A 26,457-nucleotide genomic window follows, 5' to 3' on the forward strand; every position below is an offset into this window, starting at 1 on the left:
CTCCTGTCAAGACTGCACTCAGGGGGGTAATATGCGGTGCATCGCGCCAATAGAGGTATTTAATAAACTATAGAGGACGATTGTCGCTGCGGTTCGCTTTGTTGTCGTTCCCAAACATGTTGGGTACACATCTGTCAAAACGTTCTGATTTTTCCCTCTTTGACATTTAGTGCCCTATCCTCGCCAGCAAAAGATGTTTCACCAGTGACGACCAGATCATTACATCTTCCTCTATAGTTTATTAGCTATATTATCGCGCTTCCCGATAAAAGTGTACCATAGGCTCAACGGTGTAAGCAATTGAATTACCATATGCTCTACGGTATCAATAGCATATATTGTTTCTCGATAGTTGTCATATTGTATCAACACCATGGATATAATACATCAACATTGTTCTCAAATGTAACAATCTTCTAATTGTTTTAGAACTTGTTAGTGCATAAATTTTAATCGTTGATAGCTTCTGAAAATTTTATTCAAATTGCATACACACAAATAAAACCTTGGGAAATTAAAGAAACGTTGGTAAAATTAAGAAAAATAGTTAGTGATTTTCAGTAGAAAGTATAGTATTAAATTAATGCAAAAATGTCACCTTGGCAGAACTTTGACGGGAGGAATATGTTCAAAATAACATGCTCCTCTCAAACACGATTATGTACAATTAGAATCAACTATTGATACTTTCAAAACAACTAGCTTTATTCACTCTCAATTTCATGCGAATTTTAAATTTATGTTTCCAATTTCAAATAAAACATTAAGAATGCAGAAGAATGGGTTATTTTGCGTTTTATTTTATTATCCTTTTAATCAAATAAAAATCAAGCAACATTCTTTTCTGTTACTTTCTTTAAATCTTGCCTCATCAAGGAAGCGTTTCAGGTGTCCTCAACATCCGGTGGGATTTGTTTTCGGCGTACCGACGGAATTCGTCACGAAACTTGTATTCTCTGTTGGACGAATCTTATAACAGCTTCAACCTGGAAAAATTTAATATCAGCACCCTGAATTTTCTCACTAATACTGAATGGAAATACTTCGCAAAAGAAAGCGAATGTATATCGTTGAATGTAGATAGCCGGATGACCGATTAGATGGGGTTAGGTCGAGTTATGCTTGATGATCTTTTCCGAGGTATCTACGGATCCTCCGACGATCGATGAATAAAAGATCGAGGTCATGGAGTTTCCATGGCAAGAGATATTTACCTGTGGTTCCATTCAGTTTGTTGAAGCAATTTATTTAGGGGGAGCACTTGACTGTTTCCGAAAACGCCGGGAGTATTTTTGAAACAAGATGTTGACAGCTCGTTTGGTTGCTAAGGTGTTCTGATTTATCGCCAGAGTTGCCAAACCAAGAAAATGAAAATTTCATTTAAATTTTCTATCCCTCAGTTCAAAAATTTTCGCACTCAAAGTGCAATGTTCGCCAAAAAACTAAATTGAAAGTTTTGTTCTCACTGAAATGATTCGCTACTCAAAATTCTAGAAATGAGCAACTTTCAAAACAAAAGTCCGATATTCTCAAAAGCACAATTTGTTTCTCTCTGTGTAACGAGTTCAGCAACTATAAAATTTTCATTTATTTTGGGCAAATTAAATAAATATTATATTTAGAAAAACAATGGCAGGAGATACTATATACTATAAAATGGTAAGTACTGTTTACATATGATCAAATCATTCGATACTTTTATTCGCTTTCTTTACTTCAAATTGAACTGTATGGAACGGAAGATGGAAAACGGTGCCTCCGTAACCATAAGAAAATCATCCGTTTTAAACGCAGGAACGCCGGAAGATGGAAAAATGAATTCCGTAAACCATAAGAAAATCATCTTTTTAAACGCAAAGGACTACGGAAACATGAGCGACAATACTATGTGGCACGATTTTCCTAAAAATGTTTTTCTTTTATGTCCAGCGCAGCGGATCATCCAAATTCAATGATATCTGCAGAGTACCGGAAGGTGTTTGCTCGATTTATCAAGTTTTTTTCTAAGCTGATGAATATATTGCCTCAGTTGAAACGAAGTGAGCTCTCGCGACAATCGAGTTTTCTCCGTTTCTTTGTCGCAACTCGTGCGACTAGTGCCATCATGCGCACGGCGGTGGCATAGATGCAGTCGCGATGCAGTTGCGACATCAGGAAATAAGGAAAACTCAATCGTCGCGAGAGCTCACTCGTTCAACTCAAACTCACACAAAGAAAAACCAAATTGGTAATATTCACCTATAACTGTTCATATACTGAAACACCCAAATATGGTAAACCGTAAATCACCCATATCTAGGTATGTACTTTTGGTGATTTAGGTACTCTTCACCCATATTTGGTGAACTAATAGCGTGTGAAGAATTTGGTTTCGACTTGAATTTTCATGTCGTGAAAAGACTTTTGAATCCGAATATGTCCTACCCTAAAAACGTTCGAATTGTCAAATGCTTGTAAACATCGAAAATTCGAACCTGAGATATTCGAACATTTGCATTTTTGACACTCGCGCGACATTCTTCGTGGTTGCGCATTATTGAAGTTTTCCATGCAAAACTTTTAGTAAAATCAAAGTAAGTGAATATTTCCATTGTTTTCGAATATATTGTGCGGAACTGTTGTTACAGCTAATCCTTGTTTGTAACCTTAACATCCCGGAAGAGCATACGATTCATTCGTTTATCCATCTTTCGATTACATAATTTCTGCCATTTTTTCCGGAACATCATCGCCTTCCAGATGTCGTTCGCCTGAGAAGCACTGCTCGTTTGGCCGCCTCTGTCCGACCGGCTCTACGGTCGATGCAGTCCCGCAGCTATGCCGACGATATGGCATTCACATTGGCCGCCGCCAACAAGGTGTACTACGACTCTGCCAATATCCGGCAGGTGGATGTGCCCTCGTTTAGCGGTGCCTTCGGTATCCTCAAGCACGTCCCCACCCTGGGTAAGAAAACCGGGTCTAACAGGCATTTACCAGCTACAACTCGTTCTTTTACAGCTGTACTGAAGCCCGGTGTAGTCACCGTTTACGAGCAGGATGGGGCTCAGAAGAAAATCTTTTTTCCAGCGCACCATTACCGTTAATGAGGATTCCTCCGTTCAGGTTTTGAGAGAGCTCACCCGTTGAAGACCTGGATGCCGGTGCGTGCCGCGAAATTCTGTCTAGCGCTCAAGGCCGCTGCCCTCCGCCTCAACCGATAAGGTGAGATTTTCATTGCCACAACCACCCACTGTATTCGATACCAACGGACTAATATCTAAAGAATGATTAAAATAAGTATTATTAGATAAAATCTAATCAATGCTTGACATTGATTTGATTTTTTTCTTATGATGTTCTCAACAAAGTTGAGAGGAGGTTTTAAGTTTTCAATTTGCGTTTAAGTCAAGGGATTGAGAAAATCGTTTTACTTGAACGTGAATCGTTTATCTAAAATCACTATTCATCTCTCTCGAATATAAAGAAAGTTGAATATATTGAACAAGTCAATTGAATTAAACTGCGTTGACTTGCCAATCAACACATAGAAATGGTATGAGACTTAGTGGTGGTTCATTAGAAAGAGCACTTTCGGTGAATGAGTAAATAAATAACGTTTGACTTAATTTCAGGACCGTGCCGAGGCCGGAATCGCAGTGGAAGTTGCCGAAGCCCTGGTGAAGGCTGCGAATAAGCGTAATCGTGGTAAAACTGCCATCTCAGATACAACTTTTGTCGATACTGTTCTTAGGAAGCTTTACATTCAACATACACGGCGATAAGGCAATAGTGGAATTCGATTGGCGAATGAAAGCGACTTCTGCATTAGAATTGCAAGTTGCACTGGAACAAAACCAGAAGAGGAGGGAATAAAACAGACAGCGAGTTTAGAAGTGTAACAATATTCATTGCTTTCGTAGGACAGTAAAAGAAATATCTAATACAATCTAAGCTTCTATTCTGCAGACGGCATTTTTTTTTCAAACGGGTTTTAGTGAATTTAAATAATGAAAAGTGGAAGTGATATTTGATATGAGTGGTATAGAATGGCGCCATTGTTGCTTTTCTGTGAAATCAAACCTAAAGATTACAAAAAGTTGCCTGGCGGACATCAAGAAGGAAACAACTGGAACAAGCTTCTTACTAGTAGACATTCGTCTTCGTATAGAAGTAATATTTCTTGATAAACATTAAGTGATCGAGTGAACTGGTTGTTGTTTGGGCAAGATAGCAAAATGCGCGTCTCCGAGCACAACCTTACAGTCTCGAATTATCCGCCATGCTCATAGCCTCTTCTTCGTGCCCTTCGATTTGATTTTCGCTTGAAACCTCCATCGTTTCCCTCTGCTTCAACAAAGTATAAACCTTCCTCATCTAGATTGTAGAAAGCACTGAAGCCGATACTTTGCAATCCGATTCCATTCCGGGTTTAAACTTAAATGAATTTTAGATAATTAGAATAACAAGCTATACAAAAAAAAAAAACATTTGTATGAATAACTCGTTACTATAACCGGAAATAATATTTATTTGTTCATAACATTGCCAAACACTTCAAGTTAGTTTACCGCTGTAGATCATAGCTGGTCCTATACGAAGCCAGATAGAGAGACAATCCCAGAAGGTCCGATTTGATAAGCACTATATAGAGGAAGCCGACCACAATAAGCACTTTGCATACTTTATCCAGCAACTTCATGCGACGATGATGCTGCAGTGCTTTTGGGATGTTTTCGTCCTTCTCGTGCAGCAGGTAGCGACGGGCGCCAAGGATACAATTCCTAAAGTACAGCGTTATGTCGAACTCGATGAAGTCACGATAGTAGAAGTCCTTGCTGTAAAAGTTTGTTTAATGTTAGTACGATTATTTGTTTATTTGAATCTTGTCAGTCCTACTTATCCTCCGGTTTTATCTCCGACGCCAAACGGATAAAGTTACTGTTCCTGAAGTCCCAGTTGTTGTGAATAAAGTAAGCAAGCGCTAGGTTAGCGTTGTAGATTTTCCGCTGCAGCTTGGCCACACTGAAACAAAAATCAAAGAACTAAAGCGTTTGAGCAGTAAACTGAAACCCGACGAAGTACTCACAAAGGCTTCTGTCCCATGGCCCGAAGCAGGGCGTCGATCAGGATGGCCGGCATGATGTGGTACAGCATCACCCGGATGGTGTTCAGGATCTTGATCTGCGTGATGCCGCCACCCGGAGCCCAGACGCACCGGTCCAGGGGAATGTCGTCCGAGAGGACCTTGCCCATTTCGACGATCTGCGACATGGTACAGTTCCGTAGATTCGAGATGCAGCAATTGTAGACCGCCAACTGCTGAGATTCCGGCGATATTGGGGTGCTGCGAATGGCAAAAAAAGAGATTTCAGGTATGTATTTTAATGAACCTTTGTCCAAGTAGAACCAAACTATAAAATGTTCGCTTCAACAATTATCATTTTTATATTATTCAATTATCTTTATGAAAATTATTAAGGTCTTTTAGTGGAATGTCTTCACCTGCCATAAGATGAGTTTAGTACTATTCTATTTAATTCCACCACGTTGTAATCTTTTCAGACACGTATTTCGACCCCTACTGTAATGCCGTTTGTATTGTCTCGTACCTGACTCAACTTCGAAGTCGAGAAATTGTATTGGTGACTCCTTCATAACTATTTATTAGTATTCAATACATCCCTGACCACGTTTATTAAGTAAGGTTCTAGATATCTCACGTTTTCAAAGATATCCTAAACCGAACGGGTACACTTACTAACTAACTGCTATTTGAGTCCGGGGAAACACTCTCAGTCGTAGTTGCCTTTCTCGTGCAGTACAACAAACTGAGGCCTTCGGCTCCATAGTTCGTGCACTTTTGAGCAAAGAGGCTCTCTCGTTTGTGCCATTAAGCGAACCAAAACATTAAGCCCTTTAGATCTTTTCCTCGTGCCATTCAGTACCACATATTTTTATAGCCATTTAATTTTCAACGTGCTTGCAATGTACTCAGAATTCCCAGCAGGTCCTACGGGGAGTTACGTAACGGATACCCGTCGGCGGAAAATCAGCTCTAGTCCTAAGCACTTTTTTCAAGGGATGACCAAGGTCGGTCCAAAGATTCCGGGTGGATCCGGCGGTGGACATAGCCGATTTTCAATACCCTTGAGTCATTCAGCTGCCAACTTAGTTGTTGAGTCATTCAGATCCCACCTCGATCACGAACGCATCGGCTGGTTAAACTGAAGTTGTCTCATACGATTGTCATGATCCCCACCGAAGAAACATGCTTTACTCTTGTCGTCTGTGCTGACGAAGAGCAAGAGAAATAGCGAAAGGAAAAGCTGAATAATCGACGGAACAAGATGGAAGAAGATGTCGATGATGTACTCAACAAGTTCGTCGGTTTGTAGTTCGCCAAGGAGGCCATAGACGTCTTGATCAAGATCTACGAAAAAGCTGGGACTGCGACCATGGTCAGCATGCGAGAGAAGCTGTTCTCTATTAAATATCGACACTCGTATGGATTAGGTCTAGTAAAAAATCACTATAATAAAGAATTTTAAAGAAGTTAAGTGCTTTAAGGAATTTAAAGCAATTTCAAAATTTTAATGCCAAGATTCGATAATGCTGAAGAATATGTGGAAATCCTGTATAACAATGAGTTTTTGGAATAACTGCAAACGAAAAGGAATTCAGATAGTTTTCACAGTACCGTGTACTTACTTGATATCGATGGGCTACAGCTCTTCGATGAACCTACGCCGAATGGAGTATCCTTCTCCAGTGGACTCGATCCTGGGCCAATCGCTTCCAGTCGCCCTGAACATTGAGCGCCCTCAGGTCCTCTTCAACTGCAAAAAGCCATCGTGTACGCGGCCTTCCACGAAGCCTGCGACCTCTTCCGGGTTCTCTACTAAATATTATCTTCGCTTGACGTTCTTCCGGCATACGAACAACGTGACCAGCCCACCGTAGTCTGCCGTGTTGTATAAGCTTAATAATATCCAGCCCTTTATACACCTGGTACAATTCGTGATTCATGCGACGCCGCCAGATACCGTTCTCCTGTTTACCGCCGAGTATTGTCCGCAGCACCTTACGCTCCAACACTCCGAGAGCTCTTCGATCAGCCTCCTTTAACGTCCATGTCTCATGGCCGTATAAAGCCACCGGAAGAATCAGAGTAGTATACAGCGCGAGTTTTGTTTTCGTTTGCAGACTACGGGACTTAAGCTGGTTACGAAGTCCGTAATAAGCCCTATTTGCAGCTGCAATACGCCTTTTCACCTCGCGGGTAACATCATTATCGCACGTCACTAATGTTCCAGGATACACAAATTCTTCCACCACTTTCAATTTTTCACCATTTCGCTACCACCACCACTAATGAACCCACGTTGATTGCCAGCGACCATGTACTTCGTTTTGCTGGTGTTGATCGTGAGTTCAATCCTCGCTGTCTCCCTCTTAAAAGGCGCAAAAGCCTCTTCCACGGCACGGCGATCTATTCCGATAATATATGCGATTTTGTGATAATGGTACCGCTTCTTTGCACACTAGCTCTCCTAATCGCTCCCTCGAGCGCTATATTGAACAGTAGGTTCGAGAGTGCATCACCCTGCTTTAATCCATCTAAGGTAACAAATGACGTCGATATTTCATTCGCAACCCTTACACTTGATTTCGATCCGTCCAACGTTACACGAATCAGCCGTATCAGTTTCGCCGGAAAACCATGTTCAAGCATAATTTGCCATAATTCATTCCGTTTCACTGAATCGTACGCCGCCTTGAAATCAATAAACAGATGATGTGTCTGCAAGTTGTACCCCTGGAATTTACCGAGGATTTGTCTCAGGGTAAACATTTGATCCGTCGTTGATCGGTCCCCACGAAAACCTGCTTGGTATTCGCCGACGAAGGACTCTTCAAGCGGTCTCAATCTGTTGAACAGAATACGGGACATAATTTTGTACGCCGAATTAAGGAGGGTTATTCCTCGGTAATTGGCGCACTCCAGTCTGTGCCCTTTCTTAAAGAAAGGGCAAATGAGGCCGTCCAACCAGCTAGCAGGCATTTCCTCGTCTTCCCATATTTTCGACATAATATGCGGCAGAACTTCATAAAGCTGTTCACTGCCATGTTTGAGAAGTTCAGCCGGGAGCTGGTCCTTCCCCGCAGCCCTATTGTTTTCAGCTCTTTAACAGCTTTTTTAACCTCATCTAGTGTAGGTGACTCCACAGCTTGTCCATCGTCGCTAATATTTATTCTGTTCACCGATGCACCGTCACTTCCTCCATTCAACAAAGTCTCGAAGTGTTGCTTCCACCTGGCAGCCTCTTCAGTTTTATCTGTCAGCAAATTCCCTTGTTGGTCGTTGCACATGACGGGAGATGGTGCTGTCTTTCTCCGCACGCCATTGACAGACTCATAAAACCTCCGCATATCGTTCTGCTCCATTTTTCCCTGCGCCTCACTAATAACTTGTTCTTCGTACTCTTTTTTCTTCCTGCGGTGGGTTCGTTTTTCGGCTGCTCTTGCTTCCTTGTACCGATCTCTATTCGATCGGGTACCCGACACTAACATCCGGCTTCTGGCAACGTTCTTCTCGTCTGTCACTCTCTGACACTCCACATCGAACCAACCCGTCCTGGGTCGCCTCTGTGCAGTGCCTACCACTTCTCATGCTGTTGTGCTCACCGCTCCATGGATCGACTCCCATCGACCGTTGATGTTGTCGCTAACGTTGATCGCACTTATCCGTTCGTCGAGCTTCTGGCGGTACTCAGCCGATACTCCTTCCGCCGACAATCGCTGGATATTGTAACGCATCGTTCGCTGTGATCTTTCGTTCGATACAGTTGACAACCGTGATCGAATTTTACTGACAACGAGGTAGTGATCAGAGTCAATGTTCGGACCTCTGAATGTCCGCACATCGATAACATCCGAGAAATGGCGTCCATCCACCAGAACATGGTCTATCTGGTTGCAAGTTTCACCATTTGGGTGTCTCCAGGTGTGCTTTCGGATGTTCTTTCGTGCAAAGTAGGTGCTACTGACGACCATCCCTCTGGCAGCAGCAAAATTTACTAGCCGTAGGCCGTTGTCATTGGTAGCGGAGTGAAGGCTCTCCCTACCGATTATGGGACGGAAAAAGTCCTCTCTACCGACCTGAGCGTTAGCGTCTCCGATAACAATTTTCACGTCATCACGGACAGAAAACTGTTAACATTGAACCAAAAAATATGATTGTTGTTTTCATATCGTCATATTTCATTGAAAATAATTGAATTCTTTTTGTTTCAACTAGATTTGGTAAGATAACATCAATAGCAAAATATTATTATTTCAACAATACTTGTTAGGATGGAGCTTTTTGAAAAAGCTCGAATAATTTCAACATTTCAATGTATACATTTGAAAATAACCTCAGTAGGTTTCTGTGGACAAAATTTCTTATTAAATATGTTTTCTTAGAAATTTCAAAAGCCTTTTTAAAAATGCAACATGTTGACGTTTCACTTATTGAATGCCGCTTAATAGCTGTAATACAATTTAGGCAATCTCGGCAAAAATCTTGTTAGCTGAAACTCGGCGGATGTCCAGATGAATCAGAAGGTATGTTCTAAAATACTTGAAAAAAAACTAACAGTTGTTTTTTAACATTGAGCAAAGTGACCGCATCATAAGTATATCACATACTTTATCGTTCCATTTCTCCCATGCCGCCTTTTGTCGAATTTTACAAATATGCGATGATAGGTAGCGCACTACTATCTAGCATAGTTAGAAAAAATCAACTTCACTAGCCCTATTCCCTTTTTTTTAACTTAACTGAGTATACAGAACAGTTTATAAAAATCTGATTATGAAACATATTTGAAAACCAAAAATAATGAGGCAATTTGAAATGTTCGGTTCGTTTTTCGTGTAAACAATCGTGGGACATTGGAAGTCCAAAACAACGTTTTTCGCGGGTGTTTGGAGAGAATTGAGAGAAAACTACCCCGGATATTTGCCATGCATCAAGGTATGTTGTGTATGATTTTTGTTATTAATATAAGTTCTTCTTTTTAATACAACAGATTTTATTTCAGATTTTAAATGGGTCTCATGAGGTTCAACTTCGAACCAAAATTAGCACTTGACGAGGAATTTAGGCTGGCCGTAATCTGCAGCAGGCCTGCAGCAATCTAAATTAGAATCAAATCGGAAATACAATAAAAAAAATGTTACAAATTGTTTTGAAGTCAAACTTTTTAAGCTTCTATAAAAATAACAATATTGGATTGTTGAAACAACAAGAATTCTTATTACCGCCAAAACAATGCGAGATTCTTGTTGAATTTATGTTAGATATTATTGTTTTTAAAATATTTTTTTCTGCGTGTGCTTTGGGCACTCTCCATAGACTTTATCAAGGCATTCATAAAACGTGTCCTTCACGTCGTCGGATTTATCGTTTGTCGGTGCGTAAACGTTGATTAGGCTGTAATTGAAGAATTTGCCCCGTATCCTCAACACACAGATTCGTTCGCTAATGGGTTTCCACCGCATCAGTCGCTTCATCTGCTTGCCCATCACTACGAAACCAACTCCATGCTCTGCTTTTTCACCGCCGCTGTGATAGATGTTATACTTGAATGCAGTATTGGTCGTGGGGTCCACGGTTCGGAATTCACGTTCTCCGGATCTAGGCCATCGGACTTCTTGAATAGCAGCCACGTTCACTCCAACCTTCTGCAGTTCACGAGCCAGAAGGCTCACTCGTCCAGGTTCATTTAGGGTCCTGACATTCCAGGTACCGAGTTTCCAATCATAGTCCTTATTTCGTTGCCGATTCGGTTGCCAAAAATAACGTTCTCTTTTTCTTCTATCATCTCCATTTTTCGTGGTATTTGAGACGCTTCAGTAAGCTACCTTACCGGGGTCGCGTTACCTACATCGCGATGATGGGGCTGCCACCTTAGGTGTAGCTGACGCGATACAGCATTTCGTTAATCAGCCGCTGGGTACCAGGCAGACGCTGTTTGAGCCGCACCTCCTGGTGAACAGACGCTCGAGGCGTACCTTCTCACTCTAGCTGATGTCAGAAGGACAACAGTGCCTAGGCTGCACTACCAGCTAAGTACACAACCCTTAGCTGGCGGTCTTTTGTCATCGGACGACCCGTGGAAGCGTGAGATAGGGACTTGTGGGGACCAGAGCTCTGTTGAGCGCTCCTTCCTTGATGTCAACCCACCATTTTGCAGCCCTAAGTATAAGCCCATAGTACCGTGTACTCAAAACAAAAACGGATTTATTGGAAGAATGAATAGATCACTGATGCAGAATGGTAGAGCGATGCTGTTTGAGACACAACTCCGGATAACCTTATCCAGAGAATGTGTCAAGCGATGGAGAAGTGGAACGCAGTCTCGACTGCAACCACTCAGATTGCCTACAGCTTGCAGAGAATCTGGCGCGCCGAGCAGCAATCGACAAGCAGTACTAACTTGTGATTGGTTAGTTAGAGTGAAAAGTTCCGAACGCGGAGAAGTATGTGAATGGTCTGCCCATGCAGAGGTAATGGCGCAGCGGGTGGCAACCGAGATCGTCACCTCAAAGCATGGCAGAAGTGTCAATGAATAGGTGTATGCATGGACTGCACATGCCGTGCTAGGAGTAGCGAATGACTACTGATACCCGGCGGCGTGGCAGAGGAGTGTGGGTGAGCATCCAAGTCAGTCTCACATGGTATGAAAGGAATGAGCACACAAATCAGTCTCACACGGTATGTTCGAGGTGATCTATAGTCTCATATGGTATAAGCGAGGTAAGCACCTCGGATGCACCACCAGGATGCTAGAGCGAGAGTTAGGTCGAGTGACTAGAGTAGTATGTGTTAGCGCGAATTGAATGAAAGAGGTGAGCATTAGACCTCTTCATGTTTTTAAAAAGTATCAAACATTCAACCGGTCAGCCCAGAATCACAATTCTTATGCTAAAATAAGTCTCCTGTCAAATTTTCAGCTAATTCGGATAAAATTTCGAGGTGGCTCAAGTCAATTTAGTGTTTTTGGGCTATTTTCAATTTTGGAAAAAATCTAACAAGAGATATAAACGTCGAAAACTATCGCAACAACCTCTATACGGAAGCTTTTGGTATGCTCTACAAGTCTTGTGAACATTGCGATACGTTCCGTTCACGTTTTGTCCATGTTAAAGTGATTTTTAAGCTTTTAAGTGCATAAAAATACTGTTTCCCCCAAACGTCGTTGTTTAAATTTATGACAAATGATTGCTAATTTATTATATTATTATTCCTCTTTTTTCCCTGGAAATTTGAGTTATATAATTGCCTATGTGTGATTTACCGTTAAATTCTTAAAAATCAGAAGCTGAACATTTGTCATAAATTTGCACGCTGAGATTTCTTCAAACAAGTTGTTCAAACAGAGAACCTTCGATATGGGCGCCATATACAGATAAGTCTGACTTGCGGTTAGCGGCAGTAAAAAAGCGAATGTCACAAGAAACTATAAAGATAAAGAAGTGTAAGTTTAGTGTAAGGTTTTAACAAAAAAAATATGCTCAATCAAAGTTAATTGCCTATTTTTCGGGTATTGACATTAATTTACTATGTTCTGAAAACTCATATGTGAATAGGGGAAATGTTCCGATCTCCATTCATCTCATCGCGAAACAAAGAAATACGGCACCAATTTCGTCGCTTCTTTTTGTAAACATGCGTGCTCACTGCTGAAAAAATCACAAAAATAAGGAACAAATCACGGCAAGCCTCTTACCCAGCTACTCCTATCCCTACCTCACCGTGGTGCTGGCCGGGATACGAGCCACCTTAGGTAAGATCGGGTAACAAACCCCGGTGGGAACTATGGTCGTATGCTGACAGGGGAGGGGGGAGGGGGTTTGCTCCTCTCCGGAGGTGCAAATCTTACTGAGCGTCTGTTTTCCATGTCAGGATCGGCTCCCAACAGGGTCTGTCCTCCATGTTAGGGGCGGCTGATCATCGTCTGAGTGCCAGCGAGGGACTCCAAGTGAAACTGTGCACCATGGTCCACCGGAAATAAGGAGGAATGGTCCTCCGGAAATTTAGGGGGTTTGGTGTCAGGCCCTGCAAGCCAGCCAAAAAAAACTCACGCAACGAACAATCAACAAGAGAGTACGGACCGGAACCATCGGCGAAGACCACTGCGACGAAAAGGGACTAGCGATTGGAAACTCGGTTCGTGGAACTGCAAATCTCTCAACTTCATCGGAAGCACACGCATACTTGCCGATGTGATCAAGGACCGTGAATTCGGCATCGTAGCGCTGCAGGAGGTTTGTTGGAAGGGATCAATGGTGCGAACGTTTAGAGGTAATCATACCATCTACCAGAGCTGCGGCAACACACACGAGCTGGGAACAGCTTTCATAGTGATGGGCGATATGCAAAGACGCGTGATCGGGTGGTGGCCGATCAGTGAAAGAATGTGCAGGTTGAGGATCAAAGGCCGGTTCTTCAACTTCAGCATAATCAACGTCCATAGCCCACACTCCGGAAGCACTGATGATGATAAGGACGCATTCTACGCGCAGCTGGAACGTGAGTACGACAGTTGCCCAAGCCACGACGGAAAAAATCATCATAGGAGATTTGAACGCTCAGGTTGGCCAAGAGGAGGAGTTTAGCCCGACTATTGGGAAGTTCAGCGCTCACCGGCTGACGAACGAAAACGGCCTACGACTAATTGATTTCGCCGCCTCCAAGAATATGGCCATTCGCAGCACCTACTTCCAACACAGCCTCCCGTATCGGTACACCTGGAGATCCCCACTGCAGACAGAATCACAAATCGACCACGTTCTGATTGATGGACAGCACTTCTCCGACATTATCGACGTCATATCGTGGCGCTAACATCGACTCTGACCACTATCTGGTGATGGTTAAACTGCGCCCAAAACTATCCGTCATCAACAATGTTCGGTACCGGACCGCCGCGGTACGACCTAGAGCGACTGAAGCAGTGGCGTAGCCACGGGGGTGGTTTTGGGCATAAATCCCCCCCTCCCCCGGAGACAAAATTTTTAGAAGAAATTTTTTTTCTCGTAAAAAAAAAATGTTCAGAAACCCCCCCCCCAGACCAATTTTCTGGCTACGCCACTGGACTGAAGCAACCTGATGTCGCCACTGCATATGCGCAGCATCTCGAGGCAGCGTTGCCGGAAGAGGGTGAGCTCGATGGGGCTCCTCTTGAGGACTGCTGGAATACAGTTAAAGCAGCCATTAACGACGCAGCGGAGAGCAACGTCGGGTATATGGGACGAAGTCGACGGAACGATTGGTTCGACGAAGAGTGCAGACAGATTCTGGAGGAGAAGGACGCAGCGCGGGCGGTCGCGCTACAGCAAGGTACCCGGCAGAACGTGGAACGTTATAGACGGAAGCGGAGACAGCAGACCCGCCTTTTTCAGGAGAAGAAACGCCGCCTGGAAGAAGCGGAGTGCGAGGAGATGGAACAGCTGTGCCGTTCTCAAGACACACGCAAGTTCTATCAGAAGCTCAACGCATCCCACAAAGGCTTCGTGCCGCGAGCCGAAATGTGCCGGGATAAGGATGGGAGCATCTTGACGGACGAACGTGTGGTGATCGAAAGGTGGAAGCAGAGAAGCGGAGCGGAGAAGATGACTACGGCAGTTCAACGGACGATGGAAGCCAACCAGCTCCTACCTTGAGAAAAGTTAAGGATGCCATCCAACAGCTAAGGACCAATAAAGCAGCTGGTAAGGATGGTATCGGAGCTGAGCTCATCAAGATGGGCCCGGAAAAGCTAGCCACTTGCCTGCACAAACTGATAGTTAGAATCTGGGAAACTGAAAAGCTACTGGAGGAGTGGAAGGAAGGGGTTATATGTCCCATCTACAAGAAAGACGACAAGCTGAAGTGTGAAGTTAATGCCTCCTAAAAAGTGATATCCCAGATCATCTTCCGTCGTGTGTCGCCATTAGTGAACGAGTTCGTGGGAAGTTATCAAGCCGGCTCCGTTGACGGTCGCTCGACAACGGACCAGATCTTTACTGTACGGCAAATCCTTCAAAAATGCCGTCAATACCAGGTCCCAACGCACCATCTGTTCGTTGATTTCAAGACGGCATACGACAGTATAGACCGCGTAGAGCTATGGAAATTATGGACGAGAACAGCTTCCCTGGGAAGCTTACCAGACTGATCAAAGCAATCGTGGATGGTGTGCAAAACTGTGTAAAGATTTCGGGCGAACACTCCAGTTTGTTCGAATCGCGCAGGGGACTAAGACAAGGTGATGGACTTTCGTGCCCGTTGTTCAACATTGCGCTAGAAGGTGTCATGCGGAGAGCCGGGTGTAACAGCCGGGGTACGATTTTCAACAGATCCAGTCAATTTATTTGTGACGCGGATGACATGGACATTGTCGGCCGAACATTTGCAAAGGTGGGAGAACTGTACACCCGCCTGAAACGTGAAGCAACAAAAGTTGGACTGGTGGTGAATGCGTCAAAGACAAAGTACATGCTTGTGGGTGGAACCGAGCGTGACAGGGCCCGCCTGGGAAGCAGTGTTACGATAGACGGAGATACCTTCGAGGTGGTCGAGGAATTCGTCTACCTCGGATCCTTGCTAACGGCTGATAACAATGTTAGTCGTGAAATACGAAGGCGCATCATCTGTGGAAGTCGGGCCTACTACGGGCTCCAGAAGAAACTGCGGTCAAGAAAGATTCGCCACCGCACCAAATGTGTCATGTACAAGACGCTAATAAGACCGGTTGTCCTCTACGGACATGAAACATGGACAATGCTCGAGGAGGACTTGCAAGCACTCGGAGTATTCGAGAGACGGATGCTTAGGACCATCTTTGGCGGTGTGCAAGAAGACGGTGTGTGGCGGCGAAGAATGAACCACGAGCTCGCCCAGCTCTACGGCGAACCCAGTATCCAGAAGGTAGCTAAAGCCGGAAGGGTACGATGGGCAGGGCATGCTTCCTATCTGGCAGGTACGAGACGGCGTGGAGCGCAGCGAGCGAGATGGGCAGACCAGGTGCATAACGACTTGGCGAGCGTGGGGCGTACTCGAGGATGGAGAGATGCGGCCTCGAACCGTGTATTGTGGCGTCAAATTGTTGATTCAGTGTTATCTGTTTAGATGTAGACTAAATAAATGAATGAATGAAGAAGTTCATTTCCATTGCTTTGTGTTTAATGAGATGAGCATCGAAATAATGAGATGAAATCCAGGAGCAGTTCCCCTATGTATATCATATTTTGATTTAAAAAATGTATTGGAGGTAACCACTTTCCTTCGATGGGATGGACGGACCCTCAATACGCAAGACTGGTGCTTTTAACCAACTAGGCTACGAAGGACCTCCGTCGGTCTTCGCAACTTAGCGACTACTGAATGAGCCCGAGACTTCCAAATCGGACGCATAGTCGAAGCACTCGAAGACAATTGCATTGTGAGTGATTCGACTATGCGTCCAATTTGGGAATCTTGGACTCATTCAGTAGCCGCTAAGTCGTGAAGGCTGACGGAGGTCTTGAGCTTGACGACCACACACAACCTCTACTTGATCAGTACAATTGCTGATGAAGAATCAATTAATTGCATATTATTCGGCAACTCGACCTTACGAAAACCATTTTTTTGTTAAATATCTTGGCTGTGCATATTCACAGCATGTGTTTCGAAATGGACAAATTGATATGAAATTTTGCGAAAAAGAATCCACGTGTCTTGGAGGGACTCGAACCCTCAACCTCCTACTCTCTAGATAGGCGTGATAACCCCTACACAACAAGACCACTTAAAGGTCACGTTTGAGGAAAAGCCATCAGAATCCGAGTACCAACCTGCACCGCGGTTAGCTCTCTTTTTTGCAAATTGAATATCTTTCGGATGCTTGATTTGTCCAATCTCCACATGTGCTTTACTGTTGTATATCCACAGTCAAGCGAGTGCACATTGTTTATTAAACGAGAGGATCGCACTCCATGCCCACAGCAACGGGCTGGGCGGGGTGGTATAGAATGTGAATCAAACGTCTGGACTTTCGTAACCCGGTTCATCATCTCCAATCTGCAGTAGAAGAAATGGATTTAGATTTTGACTTCTCTCGCTGTGACTACGAGGCTGTGAAGAACGAGCCTAATTCACTAGATTGTTTGCAGATACTCAGTGGAGACAATATTAACACCTCGATTACATCATTCTACAACGCGGTCTTCGACACGATAAGCAGGTATGTTCCTCTTCGTAGATCTTTCCCTCGGAGGTCGTACAAGCAACTCTGGTGGAACGCTGAACTACAGCATCGACGTAACATACTTCGTAAAACGCGTGGCAGGTTTTTTCCGTAACCGGATAGTAGCTCTTCTGCAACCCGTTGAATCGGAGTACGAAAATCTCGTGTCGTCTACCTTTCGTGAGTATGTTCACCGTGTACAAAATGAAGTTAAATCGAACCCGTCAGCTTTCTGGCTCTTGATCAAATCCAGGAAAAATCGAATGTGATGTTATCCACTGTGAATTATGCTGATGTTACATCGAACGATACAGCTCAATCTACTCAACTATTCGCAAGTTTTTTCAAGTCGGTGTACAATACGAATCCTTCTCCAGATTCGACAGACCTAACAACCTAACTCTCTTCCATCATACAACATGAACTTTCCGCGCCCCACATTATCCGTAGCTGAAATTTCAAAAACATTAGGAGCTGTTGATCCATCGAAAAGTCCACGTCCAGATAGACTACCTCTTGTTTTCATTCAACGATGTGCTGACGTATTAGTATTGCCAGTTTGCATTTTGTTCAACCTGTCGCTTGCGCTAGAAGTCTTCCCAGATGAGTGGAAAATATCAGCAGTTACTCCAATTCATAAGGCGGGTAGCTCCCATAATGTTGAGAACTATCGTCCAATCTCGATTCTTAGTTGTCTGGCCAGAACACTCGAACTTCTGATTCATGAACGTATGTATGTGGCTGCTAAACCTGTTATCTTTGAGTACCAACATGACTTTGTACGAAATCAACTGTAACAAACCTGATGACCTACACTAGCTAACTGAATGCAAACCTGGAGAAGAGATGTCAAGTTGACAGCATTTACATCGACATTTCGAAGGCTTTCGATAAAGTTCCTTACGGATTACGGTAGGTCATCCTTCGTTAAATTAGACACTGTCTCATCCAATACATATCCTACGCCATCCGTAGTGCCACAAGGCAGTCACCTAGGGCCGCTGATTTTCATCATCTTCGTGAACGACTTATGCTGTAAACTTCGATCGCAAGCTGAATTTGAATGAGCATATTGCAACGACTACCGCCAAGGCTTTCTCCGTACTAGGCTTCATGCGCCGGAACGCTGCAGATATTGATGACGCGAATCGAACTTAACTTTCATGTTCCAGCCCGTCGCTCCCGGCAATGTCAGCTCTTCCAGTCTGTCCGACACTCCACAATGTTTGGGCGAAACCACCCTTCTTGTGCCCGTCGGATTATTGTCGAGAACCATTTTCACCGGGTTACTGTCCGACATTCTGGCTACGTGCCGGGCCCCCCGCAGTCGTTTGATTTTCGCGGTGTGAACGATGGATGGTTCTCCCAGCAGCTCATGCAACTCGTGGTTCATTCGCCTCCTCCACGTACCGTCCGCCATCTGCACCCCACCATAGATGGTACGCAACACTTTCCTTCCGAAAACTCCCAGTGCGCGTTGGTCCTCCACGAGCATCGTCGAGATCTCGTGTCCGTAGAGAATTACCGGTCTAATAAGCGTTTTGTAGATAATTTTCAGGATTTTCGGCTTTCAGTCACATGAAAATGTTGATAATTTCAAATCATTGCCAACGTTTCGATCCGGGGGTTTGGATCTTCATCAGGGCTCTAGATTAATCAACCTGTCTATTGAAGTGTGGGTCACACGATGGACTGTCAGGTGGGTTGGGGTAAACTGCACTAGGTTCATTTGTCCCAGCACCATAAACAAGATGGGTGGGTGGTGAAGAACAGGATGGGCACTACACAGTAAGTCACTACGATACACTTCTACCATGACCAGCTGTTGGCAGTTGCTGAACTCAGTTTTGTAGATAGTCAGTTTGGCACGGCGGCAAACTCTATTCGATCGGAACGTTTTGCGGAATCCAAAGTACGTATCCGTATCCGATCCATCGTCGCCTTGATCAACCGTATCAGTTTATCCGGAAATCCGTTTTCGTGCATTAGCTGCCATAGCTGATCCTGATCGATTGTATCATATGCGGCTTTGAAGTCGATAAATAGATGATGTGTGGGCACCAGGGCTTGGATGAATGAGGCAATGAAGATGAGGACCGATGCTTCAGCACCAGATATACTCCCGAGGAATGTAGCCTCATGAGAGAACAGTTTCAAAGTGCTTAGTGAAGAATGCTTCCTCACTCCATATGGCACTGCTGTATGAAACAGCTGGAGAGTGAAATCAAGCCCCCGCTAGTGCAGAGAATATTTAACTTGCCTCACTTATACTGAGTTGCACATTTCTGTTGGAATGAATGTGTAAAAGAGAGGTATATAATGCATTCTCTATCTTTCTCGCTAATATGGTTTTGTATTTACACAACACTCACTCGCATCTGAAACACTGCCGATGAACGAAGGAAGCATCCTCATTTCACCCTGTCCTACTGAAAGATGCCTCCTCGGCACTACCCGGCTTGTGAAGATGCCACGTTCAAAACTCCCCTCTCATAACTCCTGCGGCAAAACTTCCTCCTCCCAAAACTGTGTTTAAATAGCTATCCTGATAGTTGGTCAACCCTGAAGATCCGGAGCCGGTAAAATTATGTCCGGCGCGCGTTCTCCCAGGTCCATCACCATACCGCCATCTTCGTCTGCCACGTATTAGGTTCATTACCATATCGCCACCGTTGTCTGCCATATCGCCATGGATTCAGGTGCTCTTCGTAGTGCTGCCGGCACCTTTGGATCACCTCACGCTCGTTCGTAAGAAGGTTCCCGTTTATGTCCTTACACATATCGGGCTGTGGCACGTGGCCCTTACGTGAACGGTTCAACTTCTCATAGAACTTTCGTGCGTTATTAGCGCAGTACAGTTGCTCCGTCTCTTCACGGTCTCGATCTTCATGCTGGCGCTTTTTCCTACAGAAAATCGAGTTTTGTCTGTTCCGCGCCCGTTTATATCGTGCATCGTTCGCCCTCGTGCAGCGTTGCAGCAATCTCGCCCATGCTGCATTCTTCTCCTAAACTAACTGCTCACATTCGTCGTCATACCAGTCGTTTACCTGATCCGGGGGCACCGTGCCAAGTGCAGCGGTTACGGTGTTACCAATGGCGGATCGAATATCTTTCCAGCCATCTTCAAGAGTAGCTGCGCCTAGCTGCTCTTCTGTTGGGAGTGCCACTTCCAGCTGCTGCGCGTATGCTTGGGCTAGTCTACCGTCTTGTAGTCGCCCAATGTTGAGCGCAGGCATACTGCAACGAGGTAGTGGTCGGATTCAATATTCGCACTGCGGTAAGTGCGGACGTTCGTGATGTCGGAGAAGAATTTACCGGTGATTGGAACGTGGTCGATTTGGTTTTAATTCATAATGTTAGTCGTTAAATACGAAGGCGTAGAAGAAACTGCGGTCAAAAAAGATTCACATCCGCATCAAATGTGTCACACCATGGTGCAGTCCATTATTAGATCACTCATTAACTGATCAACCGTAGGTATTTGTTGTCTACAAGCAAATCATCCTCCCTATGTTCGGAGGAGGATCTGAGTAGGCCTCGAGCAGGAAGGACGTGATTTTACGCTTGACAGATTTTCTCTCTCTATTTCCAGAGCGAAAATTTTGAAATAAAGACAGGATAATTTAGGGTTTTATCAAGTTTGTTGGACTAAGACGAAACGCAAAACACCACTTGTCCATTCGTCCATCATTTTATTCAAGATACTGGCGCTACAACCGGAAACAGACCTCTACCCGACATGTTTAACCCAGATCAGAAACATTCCATCCCGCCTCCCATGCATCCAAATATATTCTCCGTCGAGTTCGTCGGACAGCTCCTTCAGTGAGCAGAACGATCGCGCGATCATCAAAATATTTTGTTCTGCTTTGTGCGGTCGAAAAGCCAATTAATTAGTGCGCGTTTAATTGTGTTTTTGTATAATCTCGATAAAACTACACGCTACACACGGCATAACGTTTACCAAAACGAACCCTGCTACACTCCCTATCCCATATATCCAACATCCCAGTGATTTCTCGTGGAAGTGCAGATGACTCGTCGGCTTCTATCAAAGCGAGTTTCACGTCAACATTATCCTACCTATTCCCTAATTGACCTGCATTCGGACACGGCCGGCGCTGGTATTGCTTAATTTTGGGTCACCAGTTCTTACACATTGAAGATAATGTTAGTCCCAAACACCATCTGTTGGTTCTCTGTGTAATTACAGCTGACCTGGCAATAACGGAGTAGCAACCGTGGGCGGTCAATAATGCTCATGCTCATGCTCTACAAGCAAATCATCCTCCCTATGATCGAATATGGCATGGCGGTCTACGAGATCTAAAGGACCAAAACCCACCACATAAAACTCCTACGGGTTTACAACAAGTCCCTACAGATGATCCTCAACGGGTGTGGACAAGAACATCCAAGATTCATTCATTTAGACGAGCGCTTTGGTGAATACAAGGAAAGGTTCATAATTTGTTGCGCATTTTCCGATCAGCCTGCAATCAGAGCACTAGGTGCTATTTTCTGGCTGCTTATCAAATTTTGTTGTGTAAATAGCGTAGTTAGGCTTATCAAGTTCTTAATTTATAAGTTCCAAAAACAAACCATGCCTTTTAAATAACTTTATGTATGATTTTTTCAAAGGAACAATTATAAAGCCTAAGGATGAAGGGCCAAGAAGCCGAACATTTTAACTGTTACATCGCGTGTGCAACAATGACAATAAAACGAAAGAATTTAAAGTTGTAAAACCCAAAACGATAGGAAGAGGTTTGCCAATGTTGGACAGGCGTGTTGGTCTCCGGGATAAAATCAATAAAACGCTTCGTTTTCGCTTAATTGCCGTCGGAAATACGGGTTTCATTTCGGACAGCTGCGTAAAATAGGTTAAAGTGCGTCATAATCCTGAATCACATTATGTATTCTTTTATCATTTTGTAATAGCCGCTATCTATGTAAGGTGTTTTTAGAGATGAAAAATAAGATTTTTCCATTTCACTCTGGATTAAAATTCTTTCCTGCAAAACAGGTATCAGAACTTCAAATTAGATTGGAACACAAAATACCAAATCACGCCCCCATCGTCTGTTGATAAACCACACTACAACCGAATTACTCGCTTTTAATACATGGTTGGTATCCGTAGATGTCTAGTAATGAATTCGAAGGCCGGGTTCTTTTCCCTACGAAGTCTACGCCTTCCTAATCCTCTCATACATAACATTTATTTGTTTTTTTTTCTTGACGATATTATTAGTTCCAATAAATCAGAAATCATCGATTAATAATTCATTAGTTAATTGTTAAATGGTTACCAAACTCCATTGTTCTCTATTCTCATTATCATTTTTCTAATATTATACACGTGAACAACTGTCATCAGTTAACCCTTTGAACGGCCGTGATCATGAGAGTCCCCATTTATAATAAATAACCTGATAAAGTTTGACCTTCCACCTAATGCCCTAAAAATTGTATATTTTAATTATTTATATTTCAACCCATAATGCATCGTCGGAGGCTCGTGTCCACCGATCACGCCACGAAGTTCAGAATGTAAATGCTCCAATATATTAAACCGGTTAGAATTTATTCGCCAGCGTCGGCATTCCAGTCGTCGCAATCAAAACATTAAAAATTCGGGTCCGGTTTTATTAATTTCCACTGCCAAAAGGTTGCATCCGTGATGTATAGTTCGCTACTTATCAATAGCTTGTTTCTAAGTTTCAAATGAGTGAAAAAAGTACCTGCGACGTCATACAATAATAACGCAAGAACTTAGGGGGGTGTGGGAGTAAGAAAAATGTCTATACGTAGGGCTCCTTAGACGTCTCATGCGGATGGTTGATGTGATGATGCGATTACTATATTAGTTGCCGCCCCTCATTAATTTTCAATGTGAACATCGCATCCATTGTCTCAAAGTTATGTCATTAATTAATCTAGGCCATTAACATGGTTTAGCGATCTCGCATTCACAGTTCACAAAATGATGATCAATTGGTCATCATCCAATCAGTTACTACCGCTTATCATTCAACTTTACTAAGCACTTAATCGCCACTGTTAATAAACCCGTGATTATCTCCACCCACTAGATCGCGATAGACTCATCGACTGCGCATTTTAATTATCTCCTACTGCACCACTCACCTCTGGATAACGGCGGAGCCCTTCTTTCCACGCTGCCACGATCATCGCTTTGATGCAAACGTCAACCGGCGTGTAGTCGGCAACGGTGTTCGGATCGCAGTACATGGTTCGGCACAAACCGATGCCGCTGCCCACCAGCAGGCCTACCGGTCCGTTGAAGTTGTCAATCCAGCCGGGGATCGGATCTCGCATGCTGGAGATGACGATCGACGGCCGGAAGAGGATCAACGGCAGCTTTTCCCTGTGATCGTTGATTATGTGCTCGGCAAGAGATTTGGTGAACACGTAAGTGTTCGGTAGCATGCTCATATACATGGGAGCGAAGGTTTCAAGCGTGCGTTCATCCATTTCTTCGGCCAGTTTGATGCTTTCTTGCCAGTCGGCGTACGGCGGATAGATCTAATTGTTTGGGATAAAAATTTTGACGATCAAAACAGGAATTACGTTGGAAACCGCAAAATCGTCACCTTTTCCTCGATAATATACTTGTCCGGGTTGGAATACGTCGTCGAAACATGCATCATTACGCACAAGTTTTTAAGTGTTTCTGCGAAACGAATCATCTCACGCGTACCACGAGTGTTCAAGATGACCGCATCCTTCAGTGAGTCGTCAAATCGAACATTCGCGGCCACGTGGAAGATTACCGAAACTTCACTCATCTGTTTTTTGTCTTCCGCCGACAATCCTAATTCCAGTTGTGATACATCGCCTCTGATTGGGATCATCTTCTTCAGTACATCCGGATTTTGCTTACGGAGCACCTCGAATAGCTATCGATTGTAAAATCACACTTCAGCCTCGTTTATCCAGAAGTAATTTTCAAAAATCTTTAACCTACCGGTAGCTCCTGGATCTCTCGAAGTCGATCTTCTATCTTCTTGGACTTCTTCTCTCGCAACAGAAGGAAAATCCTATTCAGCTTATTACAAGATCGTAGCAATTTTTCGATTAACACCTTGCCCATAAACCCGGTTCCGCCGGAAATGAAGATGTCCCTTCCGGCGTAGAAATCCTTGATCGATGGTTTGTTTGGGTCATAGTTTTCCTCGACCGGGAGCAACCCGGTGGGATGATTTGAAAATGACTGCATTTAGTGATCACGGTTCTCCGACTTCACGATAGACAAGCACACTCAACCGAACTGTAGCCCTTACGCGACGAATACCCACCAAGTACTACCTTCCGATCGCGACTAAAATGCGGTTGAGCGCGTCGCGATCGCATATCTAATTTCCAATATCGAGCATGTAGGAGAAGGTGGCCAACACTTAGATAAGTTATATCGTTTTTGGTGTAGAAAATGAGGCAATTTCTATAGGGTAATCTATACCTTGAAATCACGTTTATCAGATTACAAATAGCAGTTTTTTCATGAGTTTTGTGAAATCTGGTCAGCTTCAGACAAATGCTTTCAAGCGATTTGAACGGATTTCCGCGGTAATAAAAATTCGATGTAGATTTTCGCGAACCTTTTGTTTGATCAATTCCCAACATTTCTACAATAAGTAAGCGAAAATATGAACTTTGCTGAAAGTAGTCTCACCGGTGACCACCATCCCGTACACCCCGCAGGATTGTACGCGATGCACGTTCTTTACCCCTTAACCTTTTGTCTGTGCTCTGGGGTCAATATGACCCCAGGCCACTTTGAGTGGCTGCCATTTTTTTGATTTTCAACCGATTCTCATAATTTTTGGTAGTTTGGTAAAACTCGCCGAGATCTGTCTCCTAGGTGCAAATTCACTTCAAAAATCTTGAAAGTATGCGCTACAGTGTACTTTTTTCAAAAAACTTACGTTGTCTGTGCTCTGGGGTCAAATTGACCCCAAATTGAAATTGCTATAACTTTTTTATTGCTTAGCCAATTTTGGATTTTTGGAGCTGTTTCGAAAGATAATTTAATCGTCTTTCAGGTCGTTACCAAAGATTGACTGTAGGTGGGCGGGTACATCGTGGGGAGGGGTTTTCGTAAAAAGGGTACAAAAACAGTGATTTTTCATGCTTATTTTACTTATATCTGAAAATCCTACCCATTTTGAACTGCACCTTTTCAAAAAGGTTATGCAGGAAGGCGTGTGCTTTGATATGAGGCATTGATTAGTTTAGAGCATGGTCGCTAGGTGGTGGTATATTTAAATTCATTAATTTAGACTACTCAAGTAATTCCGATATATGGAATTTTCCTCATTGTACATATTCTTATCGCACAAATTTGAAGTTTTTAAAGATGACGTCTTTAATAAAGTTCGTCTGGTGGGAATGGACTGTCATGTGACGGAATAAATAATTAGGAAATTTACAAATAGGCCGCGCTAGCACTTGCAATATTCTTGCATATATGAAATATTGCTTTAGCTTGAGATCCCTCATACCTACACTCAAGTTGTATTCAGCAATATTGTTCAGGGTGTCTAGCACTACAAAGCGGTGCTCAACATATTGAGTACGTCTTCCAATTTTAAATTTGTGCGATAAGAATATTTACACTGAGGAGAATTCTATATATCGCAATATCTTAAGTAGTCCAAAATAATGAATTCAAATATACCACCACCTGGCGGCCGAGTTCTAAACTTATCAACGCCTCATGCCAGGCACATGCCTTCCTGCATAACCTTTTGAAAAGGTGCAGTTCAAAAGGTAAGATTTCCGGATATAAGTAAAATAATCATGAAAAATCACTGGTGTTATACCCTTGTTCACTAAAACCCCTCCCCGCGATGTACCCGCCCACCAATAGTCAATCTTTGGTAACGACCTGAAAGATGATTAAATTATCTTTCGAAACAGCCCCATAAATTCAAAATTGGCCAAACATTAAAAAAGTTATAGCAATTTCAATTTGGGGTCAATTTGACCCCAGAGCACAGACAACGTAAGTTTTTTTGAGCACAGACAGAAGGTTAAAAAGCCGGATTGACTAGAATTTCTTTGCGCTTTGCGCTGCTGAACTCGTGTCGGCATTATAAAACTTTGACGAGGTTCACACGTCGCACCGTTCAGACCATAATCCATTCATTCTAACCCGTCCGCTTGCTATCTTCGAATAATCTTCATCTAATTA

General features: G+C 43.5%; 1 protein-coding gene and 1 pseudogene across 1 annotated transcript; one reads left to right on the top strand and one right to left on the bottom strand.

Moving 5' to 3' along the window:
* The first annotated feature begins 2,747 nt into the window (after positions 1–2,747).
* Positions 2,748–3,837, top strand: LOC134205811 (ATP synthase subunit delta, mitochondrial-like; annotated as a pseudogene).
* A 56-nt stretch (positions 3,838–3,893) lies between these two features.
* Positions 3,894–24,574, bottom strand: LOC134205812 (putative fatty acyl-CoA reductase CG5065). The gene is given in 7 exon segments (XM_062681414.1): positions 3,894–4,817; positions 4,879–5,004; positions 5,069–5,326; positions 23,391–23,416; positions 23,418–23,789; positions 23,858–24,163; positions 24,232–24,574. Coding segments are annotated over 7 exon segments (1,611 nt in total). The 5' UTR covers positions 24,484–24,574; the 3' UTR covers positions 3,894–4,546.
* Between the last annotated feature and the right edge of the window lie 1,883 nt (positions 24,575–26,457).

Source organism: Armigeres subalbatus, chromosome 1 (genome assembly GCF_024139115.2).
Source record: "Armigeres subalbatus isolate Guangzhou_Male chromosome 1, GZ_Asu_2, whole genome shotgun sequence".
Lineage (NCBI taxonomy): Eukaryota > Metazoa > Arthropoda > Insecta > Diptera > Culicidae > Armigeres > Armigeres subalbatus.